This window comes from Atractosteus spatula, chromosome 14 (genome assembly GCF_055471065.1).
Source record: "Atractosteus spatula isolate fAtrSpa1 chromosome 14, fAtrSpa1.hap1, whole genome shotgun sequence".
NCBI classification, from domain to species: Eukaryota; Metazoa; Chordata; class Actinopteri; order Semionotiformes; family Lepisosteidae; genus Atractosteus; species Atractosteus spatula.
The window spans coordinates 20,985,928-21,005,711 of NC_142719.1; the positions used below are offsets into that span (position 1 = coordinate 20,985,928).

The window sequence follows — 19,784 nt, forward strand, 5'->3', positions numbered from 1 at the left end:
CTCTTATAGGTGGGTAAAAGGGTACCCCATGAATTCTCCGTACATTGGTAGCTCCCCCACTTTGTGTCACCTCCTGCAAGAAAAAGTGCCATTCTGCTGTCTGCGGCTTGATAAGGTAAGTGTGAAAGATGCCATCTGTGTACGAAGATAGTTGAGCTGTGAACTGCAACAGTGTGGGATGGCTGCAATGCAACAAGTAAAGGTGAATTCCACATGGTGAAATAGAAAGGAAAAACATCCATTTTGGAAAAATAAACACCATTCTAGGTGTATGTGATGGAGAGATGGAACAGACAGTGAGCCTGTCTCACAATAATGTTTTATGGGATGTATGCAATGTAATATGCAATATTTTTGTAATGTAAATCTCTATAAATGTTGTGTTAATTGTTATCTCCTTTGGCAACACTGTATGTATCATGCCAGTGAAGTTCCTTGAATTGAGAAAGGTTGTGAGTATATAAAGATGTAGAGGAGAACAAAGGACAGAGTAGGTGAATATGGGCACACAGGTGAGAAAATTTCCTGAAACTTGGATCACACTGTCCTCCGTCTTCTCACGATGAGAGATCTTTTTAAATACAGTTACGGTTTCAGCTTTTAAAACCTTTCCCCTTTCTGTGTTTATTCTTCCCCAACTCTGTGCATGAAGCTGTTCTAAAATTTGAAATTTTAACTTAGAACACATTTTCCCCTTTAGGTTTCATTGTCAATGGGTTTAGGGAACTTCCAGAAATTTCTGAGCCAATACAAACCAGAGCATAGACGGCTTCAAAAGTGCTTTGCCCTTTGCTGTGCTTTTGGCTGTGTAATACAACAGAGCATTTAGAAAAGTACAAACGCAAGCTTGACTGTGAACTAAGAGCACCCTTCTGCTGGGACCCAGCACGAGCTAAATGACAGACTCAGCTGACTTACTGCCAGTCGCTTATGTCCTGGGGTGACCCTGCAAATCCACCCTTTTGTTACATCTACATTGGATTATTGTGAATCAGTATTGGGTGGTCTTTCACATTGCACTAAAGCCAGAGATGCAACTGTTTCAAAACTTTGCAAAGAGAATTTGAGCTTGCACTGTGTACCAGTAACAAATGTGATAACCCTCTGTTTTCTGTAGTCTGCTCTAGTTCCTTCAGTCTTGGAAAAATGTGTGCAAAGTTCTTCAGCTGTCTATTGGCCTAAGTTTACACATTTTTTTGTCATTTTTATTCCAAGTGAAGTGCTACCTTTTGCTGTGGGTGAATTACTCTGTATAATTCCTGTCGTGCTTGATTATTTGCAGCATAATCTTCCTGTGCTTTTGCCCAGTAATTTGGGATCTTTATCTCAAATGTTTGATGAATTCCTGACCATACTTATTCATTTTTTTTTGCTTCAACCCAATGAAAATCTGCGGTCAATCATTGTGTTTAGTAGTTAGTACTATTAGTTTGTGAGTGGGTTGAAATTTTTATTTAATTTTGGAGTATTGAAAAGGCAGTGGCTTGGCTATACTGCCAAGATACCTATGAGCTTATTCCAGTCCTAGAAACTAAGCAGTGCTGGGCCTTGTCTGCGTGAGATTGAGAAACATACAAGGAAATTTAGTTTTCTAACGGACATTGTGTTTGTGGACCAATAGGTGACACTCTTTCTTATGGATTAGACATTGCAAATCAATACCATGATATTGTCTTCTGGATCAAATGTTAAACAAAGGCCCTGAATATTCATTATTAAAGTTCACATGCAAAAAATGAAATAGTGTTAAACCTAATCCGGGTGCTTTGTTTACATCCGAGTTCAGGCTTTTCCAGTCTTGTTTGGTGAATCTTGCCCTCAGGTTCTGCTGGTTGAGTCATTACTTCTCCACCTTCTCTGTTATGCGACATACAGTATACTGGATGTCACTCCAGACAGCCCACTAGATGAATTGTGATGAAGTCCCCTCTCTGTCTGTGAAGGTTTTTGGGATACATTGAGATCAGAAGCAATGATTATTTTGTTCCATTAAAATAATAACCCTGACAAACTATAAAAATATTAATTGAATCTTTCAGAGGTGTTCCATCCTATCCAAAGTAGCAGGAATATCCAATAGCTATGGGAAAAGTGGTGATTTCCTCTACTACTTTTAAAAGACAGCCTCAGTCCTGGCTTATGCGTCAGTACAGACAGCATCAAGGGTTTACACAGGCCAGATTTCATATCTTGTGGAAAAACCACTCAGAGGTCCTATGTCTCAACAGATGTCTGCTAAGATCTAATGGAAATTCTGCCCCTACATGATTCGGCTATAATTGCTGAGGAAGGTAGATCAGTAGATCAAGCCACAGAGGAGGTCATTCATGCATATTTTGTTTATGTATATGGGTCATAATACAATTACAGGGTGATTGATTAAAATGATAAGACAGTTCTTGTTCCCACATCCCCTCCTCAGGCTTGTCACCACATCCCATACGAGGATGCCCGTGCCTATGGTTTCAAGAACAAGCTGATCATCGTGTCTGCAGAGAGTGCTGGCAATGGGCTTTACAATTTCATAGTGCCTCTGCGGGCCTATTACCGGCCCAAGAAAGAGCTCAACCCCATTGTTCTGCTGCTAGAGAGTCCGTGAGTTCAACCATCTGGTTAGAAATGATAACACTTTGGTATTAATGAAACTTATGGGCACACATTAGTTCTTTTTTAATTAAAAACAACATCCCTTTTCATCAGTTAAATTACCTTTAAGGTGATACTTTTAAAGGAATGCACAGTATGGCTAACTATTCTAATACTGTACTAGATCTCAGAACACATTATACCTGTAGTATTAAGTTGAACTTTAGTGTAAATATTCTTCCTTTTTTACTTTCTTTCCTATGACTGTTCCTGCACAAGTATTTTCTGAATAGTTTCATGGGAAGTGACACTTCCAAGTGTTGGTAGTGTTAGGAGGAATAGAATTAGAGCTGTGCAATGTTCTGGTATTCCAAGGTGGATGGTCATGTGATAAAATGACATAATGCCTGAGAGAGGATAACTTCGGGAGGTCTCTCGGCCTTTCCCTGGGTTTCACTCATGGGCTTCAGAGACTGGTGCCATACCTATCTAACCAGCAGCCATATCACCCTACAACTCACAACTGGCAACCCACTGAAGCTAAGCAGGTGTGAGCCTTGTCAGTACCTGGATGGGAGACCTCCTGGGAAAAACTGAGGTTGCTGCTGGAAGAGGTGTTAGTGGAGCCAGCAGGGGGTGCTCACCCTGTGGTCCATGTGGGTCCTAATGCCCCAGTATAGTGACAGGGGACACTATACTGTAAACAGGCACCATCCTTCGGATGAGATGTAAAACTGAGGTCCTGACTCTCTGTGGTCATTAAAAATCCCAGGGCGTTTCTCGAAAAGAGTAGGGGTGTAACCCCGTCGTCCTGGCCAAATTTCCCATTGGCCCTTACCAATCATGGCCTCCTAATAATCCCCTTCTATGAATTGGCTACATTACTCTGCTCTCCTCCCCACTGATAGCTGATGTGTGGTGAGCGTTCTGGCGCACTATGGCTGCCGTCGCATCATCCAGGTGGATGCTGCACATTGGTGGTGGTGGAGGGGTGTCCCCATTACCTGTAAAGTGCTTTGAGTGGAGTGTCTAGAAAAGTGCTATATAAGTGTAAGCAATTATTATTATTATTATTATTATTATCTGTGTCCCATTCCCTTTCTCTATCAGCATTTCCTCTCGGTCAGCTTTGAAACGCATTCTCAGAACCTGTTGTTGTTCTACTTGTCCTGTTCCCAAACACCAAAAAGATCTTCCAGGGTTTGGTCTTATACAGCATGCTTGCATGTTCTTGAAAAGCTTAAATTTGAACATTCACTTTGCCTTGCTCTCTCTCACTCCCTTTCTTCTTCTTCCTCTTAGACCAGAAGTCCATTTTCTGGAAGCTATTTGCTGGTTTCCTATGGTCTACTACACTGTGGGCTCCATTGACAAGTAAGAGAGAATTCCAGAGGGTCTAATGGAGGCAGCACTAGTCTTAAATTACAGTCATGTTAACTAGCAAGGTCCTCTAGATCTACTTCAGCTGTACCATAACTGAAGTGGATCATGTGATGTTCATGCTTCCATATAAGCATTTATATTTATGTTGTCAATTTCAGCTTGCAGTGTCAGAAGACATATGCAACCTGGCAGTTCAATTTGTGCTGCAGTGGTCATTTCCAGTTCCTTAGTCAAGTACTAGATATACAGTATTACATTTAAAGACATTTGATTATAGCCTTAGTGAGATACAAAATAAAAGCTAATAAGTACTGGGGAAGGATTCTAGAAGATCTAAATAAAATAAACATGAAAGTCTAGTTACAATAATACAAAATGGAACAGTTGAGTGGGTCACCATTTAGTTTGAGACCGCGTCATGTCACTAGCTGACTGTGACCAGGATTTGCCATTATTGCAGGTTGGGTTGGAATGAATCACAGTGAAACAGTGACTGTTGCTACTTCCATGGAGCTTTCAGCATGTCAACAGATGATTGGCTTGATGTGTAGGTTGGTCAGAGGAGCCTGTCTGCCCTTCTTTATTCTCTTTGGCAGTAAATAAGTTATCACTGTGAGCCAAGACGTAAAGAAAACATTGGTGTTTCCAAATTGGGTGGGTAGAAAACACAAATGTATAGACCATAACAATAAATTTGTATCTATTTACATCAAACTAAAAAGAAAGAAACTGCTTCTATTTTCCAAGAAAATTGTAAAATGCAACAGTTTTGGAGCATTTTTGGCTACAAGTGCTTTGAGTACTTTTGTCAGAAGTATATACCATAGCGGAAAAAAAAATCTCTAGGAGCTATTTGAGTGGGTGTAACCTATATAGAACAATATTGTCAGTAACATGACATTAACCATAGTTTTGCAATTCTGCAGCTCTGCATAACATGTCACTGCTTTCCTTACTCAAGATATACTGTAGCATAAGTCTGATTTAAAGTACCTCAGTTGCACAACTATAAAAATAGTAGTTTTGAGCAGTTAATCTCAATGGGACTTCCTGCTTAAATTAAGGAAATAAATGCTCTATGTTCAAGTAAAACAGTCACAAGCTTTTCTCAGTGTCTGGAGATCCAAACGAAAGCAAGTGTATTGTATATACAGTATGGAAGGCATGACAGAGAGCTGACTTTCTTCCATCAGCCTCTTTCTTGTTTTCTTTGCCTGCTTGTTCAGACTCAGATGTGAAACAGAGTCCAGATCTGACCCCTCTCTCTCCCTCTCTCAGTCTGGACAGCCTTTTGCGGAGCGGGGTAACCTTTGCAGCCACTATGGTGGTGGTGGACAAGGAAAGCTCCATGATTGCTGAAGAGGACTATATGGCTGATGCTAAAACCATCGTGAACGTGCAGACACTCTTCAGGTAGGGCCAACCCTCGATGTGCCTCTTGGACTTCCATGGAGATACACCCTTTAATCCTTGGAGTTTTGGAGGCTTTGTCATACTATCTGTAGGTTTTATTTTTACTTAAGCCTATTAGGTATTTCCTTTTAATTCCTCAGATTTTATTATTTTTAGCAAATTTCGGTGAAGTGCTTTGAGGTGATTCAAGAGCATTTAAAATTCCAGTCTGCACTTGTGTTCTCACGAACCAGAAAGTGTGGATTCTGTTTTCTCAGGATCTCATGAGCTATCATACTTTAATTACTGGATTCTTCTTCTTTCCAATTCATACACACCTTGGTAGGTTTGTCACAGCAACAGAAAACTACAGTTCTGAATGAGCTTGGATCAGTATGCTGTAACATCTGTATCTCTGGAGGCTGGGGGAATAAAGTGGAGAGAATGTTCTTGTAGGCTTTTCTTTTGGAAGCATGAACTTGTCAAAGCAATTTCTGGACTCTGGGTCTCTAGGAATAAAAGCTTTTAGTGACTGATACCATCAAGACCCCTTATACAATATACAAAAAAAGAAATAATCCCAAGACTGTAAGATAGTTGCCAATCATTCATGGTTTCTTGTGCTTTTATGGCTCTTTTTCAGATCAGGTTAACAAGCAGTTCCTTGTATTAAATGAATGCGATCAAAGTTCCCTAAGGTGCCCAAGCAGTAATACTGGGGCTTCACACTAGAAGATATCTCCAATGTACTTCAAAGTGTTGTGCCACCCCTGACTGCTTCCCCCATAGTAATTCTTTCCCATTGGCTTTGAGAACCCTTCTTCATTGATGGAACAACGAGATACACAACATTTCCCCCTTTCCCCAAGCTCAACTGAAATGTAGAACCTCTAGAAAAATGGGATAGGATTGGACTGCAAATATTTAAAGAGCAAAGAGCAAAGTGTAACATATTGTATTCTACTAAAGAATGTTTTGCTATACAGTATGTGGACATCCAACATGTGTGCACATATTCTCTGTTTTCTCTCTTCTCTTGCTAGGTTGTTTCCCGGTCTCAGCATCATTACAGAGCTCACCCATCCTGCTAACATGCGGTTTATGCAGTTCAAAGTTAAGGATCATTATTCCCAGGCTCTCTCCAAACTAGAAAAGGTAAATATACTCAATCTGCTATTTGGTTTGAAGTTTTGATTAATTTCTGACTGAACCTTTACTCAACCACAATCACATTAAATAGTAAAACATAGTAATACAGAGGTGTGATGTTCCTGTTCCAGTCATGTCCCACATATTTTGATCTGTTGACATATCTTATTGTTATACAATTAAACTCACACCCTATATATTTTTACAGTGTTTTATTGTATTGATTATATTTTGATAACAAGTCTCCAATTTTTTATTTATACTTGAAATATTTTTCATTTTTTTAAAAAACAGGATGAATTATTTAAAGAAACAACAGGGTGAAATCAGGAGTATATAACCAACAAAGAAGACATATTTGTAGATTCTTGATTGATTCTTAAGCATACAGTTCAGCTAACCAGTCTCTCAGTGAAGTGGACTACCTGGAAAAACATGTGTGCACATTTCAGGGAGTATATGCCAGCTGTGAGCTCCATAGTGCCATGCAGAAGAGTTAGTACTGATTGGAGGAGCGACTTGCCACTTACTGATGACACTGCAAGACTGCAGGCACCTGGATAGTCCCAAAGGTGCGACAGCAACAATGAACTGAGAAGAACCCACATAGATCAGGCCTGCATGATTCCAAGTGGAGATCAGCCAATCGTATGTCTCTTCCTGGGCAATCACAGTCACAGCAGACAGGTTGACAGCCCAGCAGTGTGGATGCAAGGCTCAATCCACACTCTGAACAATTACTCTCAGCATTCAGGGTGATCTGGAACCCAATGTTATCATTGTGAAATTAATTAGAAAAAACACAGGTTACTAGAAAATATCTCAAGGCATCCATCCATCCTTTTTCTAACCACTTCTTCCAATTCTGCGTAACAGAGGAGCCGGATCCTATCCTAGCAAGCAATGGGAGCAAGACAGGAAGTGTTTAATCTCTTTTTATTTCCTTTCACAAAACTACAGCTGAAATTTCATGTGCCTACTGATTTTAAGGGTGTTGAAAGCGCTATGACTTTTGTGTACATTTTGAGTTGCTGTTTGGATGCATCTGAATGTGACTCCTGCTATTTCAGGAGTTTGTGACTAACTTTTCATTACAGAAATTGCTGCTCAGGTTGCTCAGCAAGATAGTAGAGGTTATGAATTTATTGATCTGTGTATTTGGGAGATGTTCATGTGACAAATATCTCTGTTAAACCCCTTCACCACTAATTTATATCTCCCTCCATGGCTATTTGTTCTCATTTGACTAGTAACTTTCTTTTAATGTGGCTTCATAATGCTGAGATGTACATTTCGGTTTGGGATTTCAGACTCTTTAACCTCAACAAACTAAACTAACCTTGGAAAAGCAACTAATTTGTGAGCGATAGCACATGCTTATTTTAATTTAATTTGTTTAAACCTTTGCCTATCTGATTTTATTATTAAAGCTGAGCTAAAAAAACAAGCTTGCACTGACATACATATGCAAGAACTTGCTGGAAAACGTTCCACAGATAAATGCACTATGCACATACTGTACATGTCCAAAAGCATATTTGTGCCATAAAAGTAAAATGTTTGGCACAGAAATGCTTCAGTTTATATTCTGACTTGCTTTACATGCCAAATATTGCAAAATACGAATGAGTAAGACTGAGTGGCAGGTAGAAGACTAAACAGAAATAGGAACAAAATTTGCAACAGTGTACAAGGTGAAATCATAATTCAGGCGGTATTAAATTCCTTTGAGAATGCAGCATAAGTAAAAGGCTGAGTGAAAGTAATGTAATGCTGACCTGCAAGACCTGCAAGCTTAGTAGATGTAACAATTTGTTAAGAATCTTGTTGAATTTTAAGGCACTGACAAGAAAATATTTCAAAATAATTGAATGAAGGTTCTGCAGTTCTCAGGATCTTGGATGTGGATTTGAAGTCACATGCACATGCATGGTGTTGATTACTGTTCTTAAAAATGTTAACCAAAAGCTAACCCAAGCCAACTGTAGCTAAACCAGAAGAACCATAACCATTTAACTGCTTTCCAGAAATACTTTTGTGAAGATGTTTACATGAGCAATATTACTGTATATGTCAATCAGTTGTGGGTGTGGATCCTTTAATAGCACTTGTGAATTCTTTTCTTTCTTTCAACTCCCTCTACTTCATCCCCAAGTGTCTGCATGCAAAGGCTTTTTCTAGTCTCTCCTTTGCATGTCTGTTATTCTTTCTTTTGCAGAAAGAGCGAGAGAAGGGATCTAACCTGGTGTTTATGTTCCGGTTGCCATTTGCTGCAGGCAAAGTCTTCAGTGTTAGCATGTTGGATACTTTACTGTACCAGGTAACTTGATGGTTCTCATACTACTCCTCCCCAGCTTTCCTGTCCTTCAGTGTTCAGTCTTTCAGTTCTCTACTGCATCAAACCCTGTACATTTTTTTCATATTAATGTTCCTTTTCAAAATCCATCATTATTATGCTCTGATCCTGGACACCCACTACATATTGTCTTTTTTTTCTCTAGCTGGACTCTCAATTATAGGGGAAACACAATGACCAATTACAAAAACTGTAAGGGGAAAACTTTTCCTTGGTGCAGTGGAATGTTAGTGTGCCAAAATAGCTGCAAGTGGGACACCTTTCCATTGACCAGCTGACTACTTTCCATCTGAGAATGCATGTCAATTTACATGGGCAGAAGTTGTAGTAGCAGTCTTATTGACCAGAATAAGTCCCCTGTGACTAATTCCTTGATGTGTGTTAACAGTGGCCCCAAACAGTCATGTGCATGGGGCAACTAACACTGTTGTGCCATATAATTCAATATATCCAGTAATAAATAATAGAATCTCAGGGAAAAACACAATGCTGATTTCTTAGCTTTCATGTATGTTAGGGATATGTGTCACTCCTGTCCACAGTTAGGATGAGATCTGTAGAAGGTGGTATCTTTCACTGAAGATGTCAAACCTAAACCCTGTCCACAATGTGAATAATTTTATGAGGACCATAGTGTCTTTTTCCATTTATAAAATCTGCCTAAACTCATCTTTCTTCCTAAAGTCTCCATGTTAAAAGAACAGTATAAATAGCAGTATAAATCTGTTTGCCCCCATATTATGGTCTGCAATCCACTAGAGTGCTTTGATTAACGCAGAACAGGACTCCCTGCTCATTGCATGACAGCACATTCTGGGATTAGTTTGAGTTCCTGCTTTTTCTTGCTATCTGTATCAGTTTTAATGCTGAACCAGCATTTGTCTCTGTAGTTCTTTGTTAAAGTGAATTAGGAAAAAATGGTAATGCTTTCAGCAAATAGGAATGATCCTTTTATTATTCTTTTATTATTCAGGACTAGTCCAACAAACTGTGGATGTATGTTGCATCAAATGGTTTTTAGATGCACCATTAAAAGTTTTCTACATAATCCTTACACCAGCCACCTTTTAAAATAAACCATACTTCAATATTGATCATCAAAGCAAATAAAATAAAAGTATTTTATCGATCATTTGTATAAAAAAACATGAACTGACCTCCCTGTACCTTCCAGGACCACACTGGTTTTTATCACAATTTACTTACCTGCTCATCTGACCAATGCCATATATTTTTTGTGATCTGGACTTCCAAAGCAGCAGCAGATATTTGACTCAGAATTACCAGAGATGGGGTTTGGATTAGTTGTCCAAGGCTGTCAAGGATCCCAATGAAACAGTGACTCCTGCAACTTCCTGGGTTCTTCACATCCATGCATAATACAAAGTATGGCCATGCTGTGTTGGTCTGGAGCTGACATTGCATTGTTCATATCATAAACTAAAATTGTTGTGGGAAAAGTGAAAAAAAATTAAGGATCTTTCCAATTTTTCTTCTGGATGATCCAGTAGTCTCTTGCTCTTTTCTTGAAGACACTTAAAATTACCACACATGTGCACTGACTCTCACATGATGCATTTTGCATAGTGCCAGGCTGACACCAGAATACAAACCAAAAGGACTTTGGAATCTGTTGGAGATCAACAGCAATCTTCAACATTGCACATATGACACAGGCAGAAAGAGTTACACAGCCCATTTTTAAAACTGCAATCTCCAGAGTGTAGGAATTCATCTTTATAAAACCTGATTTTGTTTTCTTTATTGACTCTTATGGAAAGGCAAACAACCCAAAAACATAATGTTATATACCATGGAATGTTATGTCATTCAATGTTATTCATATGTTAAAAGAATGTTGCACATATGTTGATTAATATCGTGATTGTGATTCAGGGCTGTGTGCTCTGTGGCTAACCATTTCGGCTATGTCGGTGGCCTTTTTTCTGCCTGACTGCAATAGTTTCATTACAAAAGTTTCATTGCCAGTGATGCGTGCTGGTACAGGAGTTACAGAAGTGTTTCTGCTTGTTCTTTGGCAGTCCTTCGTGAAAGACTACATGATATCCATCACACGCCTTCTGCTGGGGCTAGATTCAATGCCAGGCTCCGGCTTTCTGTGTGCAGTAAGTAGAACTGATCAGGGTAGACTAGAAGCTGTTATCTTACTTATAAGATTCAAGCATTACTATTTTTTCTAAATTGCTTCCACAGAAATATTTAGCACATAGAAAGTGACCACTGAAATAATTTCTGCTTTTTCAGGGTTCCCAAGCACTCCCACGAAAATCACTTTGCCAGGTCCATTGGTTGCCTGTACCATCTCATAAAATGAGATTCCTCAGATTTTTCAGTCAAATGTGTACTTGTTCTGAGATTTTATTTGTTTGTTGCTCTTTACAGTTATCATGTTCATCGTTGCCATTTTGTTTGGCTGAAGTTTTTAAACCTTTTGATTTGCTAGGTACAAATTTACTACAATGCTTAACCAGTTCCATGTATTAAAATACAGTATGATCCGTATTTCCCCCACACTGTTCTGATTAAGTCAGTTTTGTTTCTGTAATATTCTTAATCTTCAATTATTATCTTTAATCATTCCAGGATAAAATATTATCTTTAATCATTCCATGCTCAACTTTATTTACAGATGAAGATCAGCGAGGAAGACTTGTGGATTCGTACTTATGGAAGGTTGTATCAGAAGCTCTGTTCATCTACTGGGGATATTCCCATTGGAATCTATCGCACAGAGTCCCACACACTGCCTGTATCAGAGGTAGAGCTGGCATCCTCAGTTTTCAAGTAGCACAATTCCACTAGACCATAATGCACTGCCCTAACGGGTCCAGGTCTTAACTTCCATTGTTGAAAGTTCCTAGTTTCATTCAGTGGTTCACAGTGCTTTTTGGAAATATGAGTTTGATTATATTTTATGTTGTTTTTTCTGCCTAATTTGTATGCTTCCCATTTTGTACTTACTTACATAACCAGGAGGCTGAGAAGCCTTCTTTTGGGAGTCTGGTCAGAGACAACTAAGGAGCAGGGATCTCTGGAATTTGGAGCAGATTCTGTTTGTAGAGAAGGTGTTTAACTGCGACCCTCAGGAACCCCAAAATATTCCCTTTTGTGTCACATTCTCTCTGGAATTTTATTACCTGAATCTGAATAGATAAGACTTGCACAGCTATTTGCAAAGTATTTTTTTTCAGTGGTTTCCTTTCAAATACATTTTAATTTTAATTTTGAAAGAAAGTAAATGCAGCTCTTTCCAGAAATAATCTTTTTTTAATCCTCCTCATGCACTCATTTATTTGTATATCCATCATCAGATCCAAAGCTCCTACAGTATAATCTCAAAATACTAAACAGATTCTTAGTGTTGTGACAGTTCAGCACACATACTCACACAATGGACAGTTAAAAATAGAATGCCCTCATTCTATAAATTTTTTGTCAGTGTGAAGATACAAATTTGTTTTCTGTACAGCAACTGTTCTGTTCTGCCTTTGGTATTGAGAAGCAGGTGATCTTTATTATACTATTGATCCACAATTAGGACTGTTACAATAGAGCTAAATTTATCTTTTGGTTGTTAATCAAATGCACTTTATAGAATTCCCTTCTACCATCCTATCTGCAAAGCAGTCTGGCCAGTTCATACCAGAGTACACATGGGGACAATTTAGAGATGCTGATTATCCTAATGATTTGATCAATAAGTCTTTGGAAGAGGGGAACTGGAGCACTGGAGCACAGCTGTGAGACAGCAGCACTAACGACCACCACCAACCACCATTCGGCCCAGTGTGATAATAATCTTGTATTTTTTCTGTGGTGTATCCACTTACAGTATGTGTATACTGCACAGAATTCCATCAAATCCCTTGCAAAACCAAACAACTGACAAGGTGTTCAATCCATATCTTATTGTTTATCTAAAAATGAAATCTGTTGTATATTTTTCATATTTCTATTACAATTGGGGCGAATTATTAATATTTGCATTTATATTGCTTTTTTTTATTCTGACGGATTGTGGAGCACTTCACAGGTCATAGGACAGTCACTTGATTTTACCACCAATGCTCAACACCCTGCAAAGGGGGCACGTGATAGGCTGTTGCTGAGATAGAGAATGGAAAATTCACTTAGTCAGTTGCACTACAGAGTTGTTATGTAGACCTGAATGAAGAAACATGAGTAGGAAAAGAAAATGAGCCATAGCAATAGGATCAACATCTCATCTCTAAATGGGATATTGCGTAGTCTGGTCCATTTCAGCTTTTAAGAGGCTGCAGGCACTTTTGTGCTGATGATGATGAAGATGAAAAACAATTTCCTTATTACTACTTGAGCACCATAGAAAGTCCCATGCAAATTTACCCAAAAATAAGGGAAAAGGCCCAAAGTGTCCAACGAGTGATTGATGGCTTGTGCAGGTCATTTACAGTATGTATAATCAGGAACAGGTAAAGGTTTATTCCATGCTGAAAGGAAAGAAAAGAGACACACTGCTTCATCTGTAGAGCCTTTTTCAGTTGTGTGACACAGGTACTTTAACTTCTTCAGTATGTAAAATCATACTGATAAGACTAACAGGAGTTTTGTTTTTATTTGACAGTGAGACAAAATGCCTCCTTTTGGTACTGCATGGCTCCCTGCTGCCATTTTGCAGATTCTATGATACAAGGCCTTCAAGGATACAGCACCTCCTGCTGGTCCACTAACGCCATTGCTAACCCTGATAACACATTCTCTTATTGCCCCCAGTCTCAGGTGTCTATCAATGTGGAGGACTGCGAGGACACCAGGGAGCCCCGGGAGCCCATCCTATGCCGCGTCAGCCATCGCAACTCCACCTCCAGCGACCAATCCGATCACCCGCTCCTGCGCCGCAAGAGCATGCAGTGGGCCCGCCGGCTGAGCCGCAAGGGCGGGCGGCACCCGGGGAAGAGCAGCGCCGCCGAGCGCATCTCCCAGCAGCGCATGACGCTATTCCGGCGCTCCGAGAGGCAGGAGCTCAACGCCTTGGTGAAGAACCGCATGAAGCACTTGGGACTCTCCCCGTCTGGCTACAGTATGTCACCTGGAGGAAACCCTTACAAACACAGATAGAACATGCAGCACAAACTCCACGCAGATAGCACCCCAGGGCCCTAGCACTGCGAGGCAGCAATACTAATCACTGCATCACTGTCTGCTGTGGTACTGTTGTTACAAGCCACAGCTCATGAGAGCAAAGCACAGTGATGCACTTTGTCTCTTGTTATAAATGTGTTAGGGGTTGTGGGACTCAGGAGCAAACTGCCCCTCTGTTGTTGAAGTCGATACCCCGTTTTTTTTCGAGGCAGGGACATGAATGGAAACTATGTGGCAGTGCATTTAAAACTTGTAACAGGAGGCACGTTTTTACCCAGACTTTTATCAAGAAACTAATTACAAAGTGTCTTAGATAAATCCTAGATGAGTCTAGAAAAAAATAAGGTTAAAATAGGAAGCATTGCAATCTTGATTGTGCCCTCACTTGCCAGCCCATCTTCAAAAGCTCACTCTTTCACATTTTAGCAAAAGAGACCCTCACAGTGCAAGGGAAGTTTATAGTATCAAAAAATTCAATTCAATTCAATTCAACTTTATTTGTCATTATACTTACACAGGTGCATAGTATAGTGAAAAATGTTTCTCATTAGTCACTCAGGTGCAGTATATAAATAGAACAGAAGACACGACAATAGACAGTAACACAATAACAATAACAATATAATAACATAACAGTGTAATCAAAACTGTGCAAATACGCAAACAGAGAAAAGAATACAACAGGACACAAACTGTGCAAAAGTAATTTGGGGAACAATAATATAATGATTAATAAATATTACAACTAGTACAGTTTTAAGTACAATTTTGGCTTACAAGAAGTTGTCGTGTATGTAGTGGTGTTGGAGTACAGTCACTGTGGGTACAGGAAGAAGTTAGGAGAGATCATAGTATGATGGGAGGGAGTGGGGGCGTCACCAGCTTGACGGCTCTGGGGAAGAAGCTGTTTTGGAGTCTAGTTGTGTGCAACAGGAGCGTCCGGAACCTTCTTCCAGATGGTAGGGGGAGTGGGGTCAGACATAATTTTGGTGGCTTTTTTCAGACTTCTGGTGTTGTAGATTTCCTGGATGAATGGTAAGGCACTGCCGATGATGTGTTGGGCAGTTTTGACCACCTGCTGCAGTGCCTTACGGTCAGAGGCGGTGCAGTTGCCGTACCAGACTGTGATGCAGCTGGTCAGTATGCTCTCTGCTCTACACCATACATCTGTAGAAGTTGCTTAGGATCTTTGGATGCAGGTGTATTTTCTTCAGCCTTCTCAGGAAGTACAGCCGCTGTTGTGCCTTCTTGATGAGACTGGAGGTGTTGAGTGCCCATGTGAGGTACTTAGAGATGTGAACACCTAGGAATTTGAAGTTATTCACCATCTCCACCACAGACCCTTCAATGTTGATGGGGGAGTGGACTTTTCCTTGTCTCCTGAAGTCAGCAATCAGTTCTTTGGTTTTGCTGATGTTGAGACATAGGCTGTTGGTTCGGCACCAGTCTGCAAGTTGTTTTATCTCCTCCCTGTAGGCAGTCTCATTGTTGTTAGTGACCAGGGTCAAGACTGTGGTATCTTCAGCATATTGTATGATCGTGTTTGTGCTAAACTTGGCAGTACAGTCGTGGATGAACAGGGAGTAAAGCAGTGGGCTGAGCACACAGCCTTGAGGGGCACGGGTGTTAAGGGTAAGTGTGTTGGAGGTGAGGTTGCCAATCCTGACAGTCTGGAGTCTGCTCGTGAGGAAATCTAGGATCCAGCTACAGAGGGTGGTATCTAAACCTACAGTAGAGCCCTGAGTTTGGTAGAAAGTTTTATGGGTATGATGGTGTTAAATGCTGAGCTAAAATCAATGATTAGCATTCTTGTATAGGTGTTCCTTTTATCCAGGTGGGCTAGTGTGGTGTATAAAGCTATAGAGATTGCATCCTCCATGGAGCGGTTTGTGCAATAGGCAAACTGGAGAGGATCAAGTGTTTTAGGAAATGCTGGTTTTAATGTGTGGAATAAGTAGTTTTTCAAAGCACTTTATTATGATGGGGGTGAGTGCAATAGGGTGGTAGTCGTTCAGGCATGTGGGTGCTGATATTTTTGGTACTGGTACGATGGTGGTTGTCTTGAAGCAGCTAGGTACAGTGACCTGGGCCAAGAACAGGTTGAAGACGTCAGTACAGACATCAGCTATCTGCCAGGCACATGTTCTGAGTACCAGGCCAGGGATACCTTTTCGAGTGTTCACTCTTCTTAGTGATTTCCAGACATCTAGCTTGGATAGTGTGGGGAGTGAGGTGGCAGGGGAGTCAGTGGTCCAGGTGGTTGGTTCAGGGTTATGAGCTTCGAAGCGTGCATAGAAGGTGTTAAGCTTGTTTGGAAGGGAGGGGTCAGTAGCACTTACAGGGCTTGTTTTGTTCTTGTAGCTTGTGATTGTATTTATACCTTGCCACATGTGCCGTGGGTTAGCATTGGTGTTGTAGTGGTGTTCTATCTGGGATTTGTACTGTTTCTTGGCACATTTTGTGCCAGTTCTTAATTTTTTCCTTGCCACTTTCCTTCTTCCTCATTACCAGATTTGAAGGCTTCATCACGGGCTTTGAGCAGGGATCGGATCTCAGTGTTCATCCAGGGTTTTTGATTTGGGAGTTTGCATATCTTTTTAACCCTTGCCAGATCATCAGCACATTTGCTGATGTAGCTGGTGACTGATGATGCATACATGTCGATATCGGTGTGGGATTCGTGGGAGGCTGCGTCTTTGAACACACTCCAGTCTGTGCACTCAAAACAGTCCTGAAGCATTGATTCTGCCTCTTTGGTCCAAGTTTTTAGTTATAACTGAAGCCTTTGTGCGTTTGAGAAGTCTGTAGGCTGGGAGTAGGAACAGGGAGATGTGGTCAGATTGTCCAAGAGGGGGGTGAGGTACTGCTTTGGAAGCGCCGGGTACATTAATATAAACATGGTCTAGTGTGTTGTTTCCTCCGGTGGGGCAGTCAAGATGTTGGTGGTAGCTAGGCAGTACTGATTTCAGATTTCCCTGATTAAAATCGCCTTCAATAATAAAAACACCATCAGGGTGCTGATTCTTGTTTACTAATAGCTTTGGATAGCGTGTTGACTGCTTCCTTAGCATTAGCGTTAGGGGGTACTGTGTGTACACAGCAGTAATAATGACCGACGTGAATTCCCTTAGTAAATATAAATATACTAAATCGGGTGAGCAGTGGATCGCAATTTCTGTAGCATCTCTGCCCCATGCTTGGTTGACATAAATACACAGACCTCCTCCTTTATTTTTACCAGAGGCAGCTGTTCTGTCCGATCGGAGAGTTAAAAAATCATCCAGCTGAATGGCGAAGTATTTCAGTATGTTGTTGAGAAACCATGTTTCCGTAAACACAAGAGTGCAGCAGTCTTTTATTTCCTAACGAGTAGTGAGCCTGAGTTTTATTTCGTCCAGTTTGCAGCCTGGCTCTCTTACCGCGTTTCTGTTTGCGCTCGCACCGTTTGCGTCCAGCGGTCACGGTCAGGCGGCTTCCGGGTCTGCGTTGTAGAGGATGGACGAGCTGATGTAATCCAGGTCAAGCGACCTGAAATCCCTGCAGTTGTTTCTGATGTCCAGTAATATTTTCCTGTCGTAGGAAATGTAAGCTTCAGTGTTTTGAGTAAATAACCTGACGCATAACATAAAAATAACGTACAAAATGCACTATTGTTTGAGAGCTAATGAAGCTCTCAAAAAAAAAGGTTGAGAATTATTGTACAAAAATCAAATATGAAATCATAATGAGCTGTCTGCTTTATGGTGAAACATGCTTTAAAGGAGCAACATTTCTCAAATAATATCTCAAATCAAATTGAGACACACTGGGAGGCTGGGTGTGTGAGCACTCTTCTACAGGAAGCAAAGCCACAGTTTAGGTGGAAAAACTGAAATGTGTTTTAGTTTAGTTTAAGTTACAGACTTCCATGTCCTCGTGTCCCTGTCCACTCTGTGTCTTTGTGTCTGCCAAGTTGTGTTCATCTGTCCAAGTTCAAAATATGCGTTCAAGTTCCACTGCCGAAAGACCAGTTTTCCCCCAGAAGTAAATTGGTACCCTCTTTTTCGCCAGCTCTCTCTTCCACTCTCCCATGCTAATCAGTCTAGCCTGGCATGTTGCCATCCTTAAATACCTGAAGCAGGTGCTTCCTAGGTGTTTCAGCTCTTTACTGTTACCCTGGACTTGCAGTTTTTTGGTCTCCATACAGTTGCTTCATTTCCTTTAACAATTTGCCTTTTGCTTTTAATGTCCAATATTATAAGTTTGTGCACACATGGTATTTGATTTGCACACTTACTATAGATATTGGAATCCAGTTTTAGCTGTGACTTGGATTTAACTTCAGCCCTTTAAAAGTCATTTACTGCCATCTTGAACCTTAGGAGACAAAGACCAAGGAAAACCAATGGTGAAAATAGCTTTCAGGAAGGCCAGCAGCTCTTCTGTGTAGCCTTTCAGACAAAAAAAGGAAGATGAGCACCTTTCATTCACATTTAATATCTCATTTGCTCACTTTTTCACATTTTAGCAAAAGGGAACCTCCCAGTGCAAAGGTTAAGTGAGATTTATTGTACAAAAATAAAATGTTAACCAACAAAACGATCTCAGATCAAGGGAGACTTTTTGTACCATACAACAAACGTATTAATTGACCTGAAAAACAAGGTGGATGACTTTATGAGTCATGTCGTGAAGGTATAAAATAGCACTCGTGACAGCTCTAATTATCATGGGAAATAGTGCATTGCTGTCTTTTTAAATAAACCATCAAAAATAACATGCTCAAAGGCAGGATTATCAGCTCAGTGATGATTACAGCAATAAAATCTTGAATTTAAAAATAAATGATATTGGTGATGTGCAGTGCTGTGGGGGGCACGGAGGGCAGTGTCAAGGCTGACAAATGATTGATTCTGCTTGAGTGCCTTTTTTATCTTGTTTCAGATGAAATGACAGATCAAGGGAACACCTTATCCTACATCCTAATCAACCCTTCCCCAGACAGCCGCCTGGAGCTCAACGATGTTGTGTGAGTTTTGCAATGGCCTTTTATAAAGATCTGTAGGAATCTGTTTGTTACTCAGGTACCCACCGCCTTTTGAATTGTCATGGTCAATCACTGATATTTCTCTGCAACCCAATTCAATAAAAAGTATTCTTTGTCCTCTGGGTTTGGGATTTTTTTAAATTTACTGTCATCAGCTTGATTATTTTAAGAGGTAGAACTGACACCTTAAAATCGAATGTGTAGTAACTCTTACCTTTCAGGTTTAAAACAAGTGGGTGGGATGTTGTATATTTCAGACCCTGTGTTTTGGGTTATTTGATGTTGGATGGTTTTAATGATTTAAGTGGTTTTAATTCTTGGTGGACATCTTTTTCTCTGTCAGGTATCTGATCCGGCCCGACCCCCTGTCTCTGGTGTCCAGCAGGGCGGGTAGCCGGAAAGGTAGCGTGGGACACTGCGATGGGCACAAGTTCGACACGCGGGACAGTACCCACTTGTAAGAAGAGAGTCCTAGGGAAAAAAAAACACACCACCGCCAATCAATGGAGAAACAAGTGGATGACAGACTGAGGGATGGGGTAGGATGTCTGGAATAGGGAATGAAGAAAATACTGGAGAGAGACACAGACTGAGGGTTGGGGTAGGACACCTGAGATGGAGATGAAAGAAATGCTGGAGAAACAAAGACTAAACTGTTCAGTGAGGTGAATAAATAGGAAAGAGTATACAGGGACAAGAGTTGAGGACATTTCAGTAAGAATATAGGCTACCCGGAGTCAATTTTTATTT

At 40.5% G+C, this 19,784-nt stretch overlaps 1 protein-coding gene across 2 annotated transcripts in view; it reads left to right on the forward strand.

Annotated features, from left to right (window-relative positions):
- Window positions 1-19,495, forward strand: part of kcnt2b (potassium sodium-activated channel subfamily T member 2b) — a 179,567-nt gene extending 160,072 nt beyond the window's left edge. For both annotated transcript variants that reach the window (XM_088932148.1, XM_088932147.1), the window contains 11 exons: window positions 10-115; window positions 2,423-2,595; window positions 3,889-3,960; window positions 5,248-5,382; window positions 6,405-6,516; window positions 8,729-8,830; window positions 10,909-10,992; window positions 11,517-11,645; window positions 13,640-13,946; window positions 18,932-19,016; window positions 19,378-19,495. In XM_088932148.1, the coding sequence (XP_088788274.1) occupies window positions 10-115; window positions 2,423-2,595; window positions 3,889-3,960; window positions 5,248-5,382; window positions 6,405-6,516; window positions 8,729-8,830; window positions 10,909-10,992; window positions 11,517-11,645; window positions 13,640-13,946; window positions 18,932-19,016; window positions 19,378-19,495 (1,423 nt within the window). The remainder of the gene's footprint in view (window positions 1-9; window positions 116-2,422; window positions 2,596-3,888; window positions 3,961-5,247; window positions 5,383-6,404; window positions 6,517-8,728; window positions 8,831-10,908; window positions 10,993-11,516; window positions 11,646-13,639; window positions 13,947-18,931; window positions 19,017-19,377) is intronic.
- Window positions 19,496-19,784: the final 289 nt, after the last annotated feature.